We start from the raw sequence: 5,847 nt of genomic DNA, 5'->3' as shown, positions 1-5,847 counted from the left end.
CTTTCTGGACTTCATTGAATTCTGGATTTGATCCTATACATCATTCTCCTTAGAATTTTTTTTTTTTTTAGAGCTCACTTATAAACCCTAAACCAAAAAAAAAAAAAAAGAAAGAAAGAAAGAAAAGAATGACACTCCTCAGGGTCTACTGGAAATTTTTCTGGTCACTGTACTGTTAGGTAACTAGATTATTGACTAAAATATATCTCAAGCTTAACATATTAACAGTAAACTTCTAACATTCAGCCAATACCCCCTAATGCCTGCCCCACCCTCCATTTATACTGTCACATTTTTCTTCACCTCAGTAATGAAAATTCTATATTCCAAATGCTCAGGCCAAAGCCTTAGTGTCATCCTTGTGCTCATTTTTATCACATCCTCAAATCTAACACCACAGAAAGGCTTCTTGGTTCTACCATCATAATATATCCTATGTTCAGCTTCTTCTTGTCATACCTACCATTACTATCCACACATGCGATCAACACCTATCTAGTCTAGATTTTAGTATTCTATTCTAATTAGTCTCTTGACTTATAACTTTGACCTCTTCCCTCCCCATATATATAAACTTCATTTTAATATGTATAACAAACCTATGTGACAAGTGGAATTATTAATGCTATGCCCAGTTTACATGTAGTAAACTAAAATATGAAGTGTAAATAGCTGATAAGGGATCAAACCAGGTAGTTAACATGCAGAGAAAACACTCAATCATTACTCTGTATAGTTCTATAAAGAGATAAAGAATTTAGTCAATTCAAAATCTAATGGAGTAACTCCTATATATATTTGGCAGAGCATGATTGGGTACTGTAAGGTATATGAAGCAGGTGGGAAGAATCATGGACCTAATTTTGCACTAGATTAATCATTCAGAAAACATAGAATTTAAGAATGCTAAATGAAACATTCTAGTGGTCAAACACCATATAATCTCTGATCTCACTTAATTTGACTAGTTGCATCATATAAAACCATCACTATACCAGATATTTTAGGAACAAAGAGAAATAATTGGAAATTTGTTTCACAATAAAAAATTGTGAAGTATGATGAACATTAAAGGAACTGAGGCAATTTAATCAAAAGAAAAGTGGATTAATATCTCAGGTCAAAACTTATCACACATTTTGGAAACTGGTTGAAGAATCATGAAACATTAAAGGAACTGAGGCAATTTAATCAAAAGAAAAGTGGATTAATATCTCAGGTCAAAACTTATCACACATTTTGGAAACTGGTTGAAGAATCATGCTGTAAGTCTTTGGCACATCCAAAGAGGATGACAGGTGTAGAAAAGGGATGCTGTGAGACATCATGTGTAAGTGGTTGGGGGCTGAACAAAGACTGGCCAGATGCAAGCCGGGAGACAGCTGGTTTAGGTGTTGCTCAAGGTCGGGCTGGAGTCTGGAAATGTGGCTCATTTCATGCCACAATGGCCAGAGGTCAGACTACAAGGTAGCCAAAGCAGTATTCAAGCCTGGCACAGAATTAAATAGTTAACTTACCTAAGAGAAATTTACTCTAAATTAATCAGAAATACTATTCTATTAGAAATAAGATTGTTCCCCTTTATTCCTATAGCATAAGAGCTCCAAACTGAGGAATTGCTTAAGTGTTCGAGATATTTTGAAAAGAACCACCCAGAGGACTAACAGATGTGGACAATCCATTTATTACTCACATTACAGGGAGCTCACTGACTGAGGCAGGTCAGCTCAGGCAGGTCAGGGGAAGAGGGAGAGGGAGAAAACTTTCTCCATTCTGAGGTTCATTATGAGGAGTACCAGACAAAGGAGGCACGCGTCCTATGCATAACTCTAAACTACATGACCTCAGTGTGTATGTGCAGAGGGAAAAGGTCAAGAAGCAGTCACAGGACAAGAAGTTGCTCCCAACAGGCGATAAGGAGGGAGTTACAATCCATTCCCCAAATGATACACATTCCTTCTGGCCAGCCCTCCTCATGGGAAGTGGGAGAGCCATGCATTGACCTCACAATCCCCAACCCAGGGAAATCTTTATTGAATAGCTAATGAGTGGCTATGTGATTTTCTAGCACTAAGAATTATGAGAAAATATAAAAGTTCATGAGAAAGCCTTTGCATTCAAAATTTCAGACTTAATTGATGTACATAAAATTCAAAATACTCAAAATGAACCTGTCAGAATGAAATAATATTAGAATTAGAAAAAGGTACAACATTTTAAATTTTATAAAAAGCAACCAGTTGGTGAAATCAGGATAACCACAGTCTTGAAGGATAAAGGGACATCTAATAATGCTTATCTTGAAAAAAATTATCCTCCCAAAAAAGGACACCAGAGAATAAAATGTAAGATATATTTGGCAAAAGTTGAGAAACTTCTGTCAGCTTTCAAGTTTGTGGGACAATAATTTGTTTTAAAAGTTTTGTTTACTTCTATACAGGGTCCATTTGTAATCCAATCTGTCTTCAAATTCACTTCAATCTCAGGACTTGCACTGGATTTAGAGGAGGAATATTTGTGATGACAGTTTGATGGTTCTAAGACTTCACTGCTAGTCTAGAAGGGTGAATTTGAATGCCTTAGTGCAGACCCAGAGGACTTGTGTCCAGTACAAATCCTAACTTCATCATGGATAGGAAAGAATTGATGCTTTGACAGTAAAATATAAAATTAAGTATATCTCTGCATTGCTATGGATTCAACTAATTAGATGCTAGAAACTTTTGCATTTGAGATGCTTATTTGATTTTTTCCAGATATCTAATCAATAAGATTTATTTGATTAAACAGAAGCATTGAATTTCTCATTTGTGTTGGAAGCTTGTCTGATTTTTAGTGCCTTCAGCTCTGCTTTATGACACCATATTCATCTACCAGGAACCACCAACTCTTTATGGTGCTACATTGTTATCTTAGCCATCTTAGGATGGTGCTGGCATCAACAGTGCATTAGTTCCTTAAGTGTACTTGAAATCATACTCTTCACAGCCAAAGGCAGACACGTAGGATTGTTGATGGGGCAGCATTTTGAGATGATGAGTTACCACAGAAGTAGTGAAAAGTAAACTTCTGATTTGAAAACCCTGGGATGGGTTACTTGCTCTTTCCTTTCCTGTACTCTTTCTTATTTATACCTATGTATGACTCTAAAATATTTGGTATTTGTAAAAATTAATACCACTTATTTAGTATCAGTTATGTGATGGGTAGTATATCAATTAATTTACAAATATTTGCTCATATCATATGAAATGATTTCTAAGCCAGAATTTGTATTATGCAGAGTAATTCTAGAAGATTTCACAAAACAAATCTTAATATTTGCTGAGAGAAAAATAAAGATGCAGTTTAGTTGTTATCTCCCATATGGACATCACTTTAGAGCTTTTACAAATAAACTATGGCATCTCTCACATATAAGAACAAATATATTTCTATACCTTCAGTAATCATCTTCTAAAATGGACAAATATTTTTGCTTCAAACAAAATTAATAGGAATTAAGTAAATACATATGAATATTTATCTTCTAATTAATAAGGCCTCCTATTATTTCAGTGAATAATTTTTTCTCAAACAATTCAAAGTTTGATTTATAAGTAAGTTTCATTGTTTTATTTATTGCAGACATTTATACATTGGAAACAATCTGGAACTTCCCTTGATGTATCAAGTTTATTTGTTGTTGATTCATATAGTTCTAGAATCTCATCTTTATTTTTCATGGATTTTCTTCATTTTTAAAGGCTTTTATTTTTTACATCAAGTCCCTATGTAATGCAGTTTCTGGACTTTGACTCAAGCTTCTTAACAAGTGTTATCAATAAATAACCCAACACTCTTACTTTCTTTTTTTTTTTTTTTTTTTTTCCAAAGTCAGATAATCTTTATTTCTTGGAGGCCCTGGTGGGGTTGCTGAATAAACAGTCAAGGGCACCCCAGCTCATGGTAGGTGGCTTCTGTCTGCCCTTTCCTCCTCCTTCCCTCCCAACTCACAGCTTAGGGCACTGCCCACCCCTCAACTTCCAGCGTGAGGGGGAGTGTGGCTGCCCCTCACCAACCCCTGGCAGCCCAGCAGGAAGGCAGTGAAACAGGGAGGAAGGAGAGTACAGGGCTGGGCTCTACCTTGAGTCCAAAGGGCAGGGCGTGGAATGTGGGCCACTTCTTGACCCACCTTCCTGACCCACCCCCATCCAAAACAAAAAGCAAGTTGGCTTCCCTTCATCCCAGAGGTTCGTGTTCACTCCCATCTGTGCAAGTGTGATAGGCAGAACAGGCAAGGAGGGAAGAGAGTAGACCCTAGTGCTGGCTCTGGCCTGCAATCCAAGGGTTATGTGTGGTGGGAACGGGGACACCCTGGGTAGGGGCCACTTCTTGGGGGGACAGGCTCTTGGGTGCTCTGCTTAGAAAGACCTGTAGCTCCAGTAGCTGGAGAACACCGAGATCTTATCCTTGAGCTGCTGGCAGAGCTGCAGGGAGACGGTGAAGAAGACAAGGGCATCATTGAGCCATGGGATCACGGACTCCACTTTGTGCACGTGGCTCACTTCCAGACGCTGGGAGCCCCACTCAAACATGGCCCCAGGGCTGTGGAGCACAGAGCCTCCAGCTGGGCGGAAGTTCTTGGTGGAATTAGGCTGCAGGGTGTGCAGCTGGTACACGGTGAGACAGAGCTTGTTAAGGTTGATGTAGACGTTGACCAGCAGGTCGGAGGGCAAGGCAGGGGAGAACATACGCGTGAGGCCACTGGCGGCGATCTCAGGCAGAGTGAGGGTAGCTGGGGTGGTGAGCCGGTTGCGAGCTCTCGTCAGTTGCAGCATCACAGCGTCCATCAACTTAAGGACCTCTGCTCCTGTCCTGAACTGGTAGCTCTCATCCCGGTTGTTGAGAAGGTAAATGGCTTGGCTCACGTGGTTCCTGGCATCCTGGATCTGCTGCAACTTCCACTGCTTGTCCTCCCGGAAGGCAAAATGCAGCAGCTGGTTGTTCCGGGGCATCTTCAGGTTCACATCCGCCTGGCTCAGCGCATCCCCTTGCAGAGTCAGCACGCCCTTCACCTGGTCTGTGCCATAGCTGCCCAGAATGAAGTTTTCTTGCTTGACAGGGTCCTCTGTGCCTGAGCCAGGCAGAGTGAAGCGGAGAGAGGCCTCCTTCAGGATGTCCTGCAGCTGCCTCAGCACAGCGTGCACCTCGTCGTGCAGCAGCCAGCGGAATTCTTCCTCCAGCACTGCACGCTCCACTGCTGTGGCTGCCATCGCGGTCGCCATTGCTGTTGCTTGCTGTCCAGCGACGGTCTCCGGCCAGCGGTCAGCGCCCGCTTCTCAGGCAGTACTCCCTTACTTTCTTTAAATAACTGAATAGAAGCTATTTTTAATCCAGACTCTCTTACTTTTCTTTGAATTTCTGGCATATTTTTCTCTATCTGAAGGTCTCAACAGAAAACTTACTAAATAAAGGGTATAATTTAGAGTCGGTATAAAAATCACCTTTTGTTTTCCACTCCACCCTCTATTCTTCTCTTCAAATGCAACCTATTTCAAATCTCAGTACTTTTGTACACTCTATGCTAAACAATGGTAAGGAAGTGTGAGTGTTTTATATTTTCTTCAGGTCTTGTTCATCATTTTATAGAAAGAATTAAGTTATAATGTGAGGTGAAGAAAATGTCATTCAAGAATTGTAATAAAACCATCTTATCATTTTATTGAATACACGATGACATTCTGATTTTTGGAGATTATAAAATATGTGTAATTTGACTGAAAAATCTGTAAATCAGTCTCTCTTCTCATATATTTAAATATGAACTATGTATACATGATTTTGCAGGTAAATAGGAATTTATAC

At 39.7% G+C, this 5,847-nt stretch overlaps 1 protein-coding gene across 1 annotated transcript; it reads right to left on the bottom strand.

Moving 5' to 3' along the window:
- Positions 1 to 3,867: 3,867 nt before the first annotated feature.
- On the bottom strand, positions 3,868 to 5,328 carry LOC150015768 (protein rogdi homolog). The gene has a single exon (XM_090271824.1). The coding sequence runs from the start codon at positions 5,265 to 5,267 to the stop codon at positions 4,404 to 4,406; it is 864 nt and encodes a 287-aa protein (XP_090127950.1). The 5' UTR covers positions 5,268 to 5,328; the 3' UTR covers positions 3,868 to 4,403.
- Positions 5,329 to 5,847: the final 519 nt, after the last annotated feature.

This window comes from Furipterus horrens, unplaced genomic scaffold (assembly GCF_987537825.1).
Source record: "Furipterus horrens unplaced genomic scaffold, mFurHor1.1.pri manual_scaffold_3, whole genome shotgun sequence".
In the NCBI taxonomy this organism is placed as follows: Eukaryota; Metazoa; Chordata; class Mammalia; order Chiroptera; family Furipteridae; genus Furipterus; species Furipterus horrens.
The sequence above is the reverse complement of the archived record's forward strand: the minus strand, read 5'-3'. Positions and strand labels throughout refer to the sequence as shown.

Bases quoted from the DNA above. Each gene is read 5' to 3' on its own strand.
- LOC150015768 (XM_090271824.1), bottom strand. From the start codon at position 5,267: ATGGCGACCGCGATGGCAGCCACAGCAGTGGAGCGTGCAGTGCTGGAG.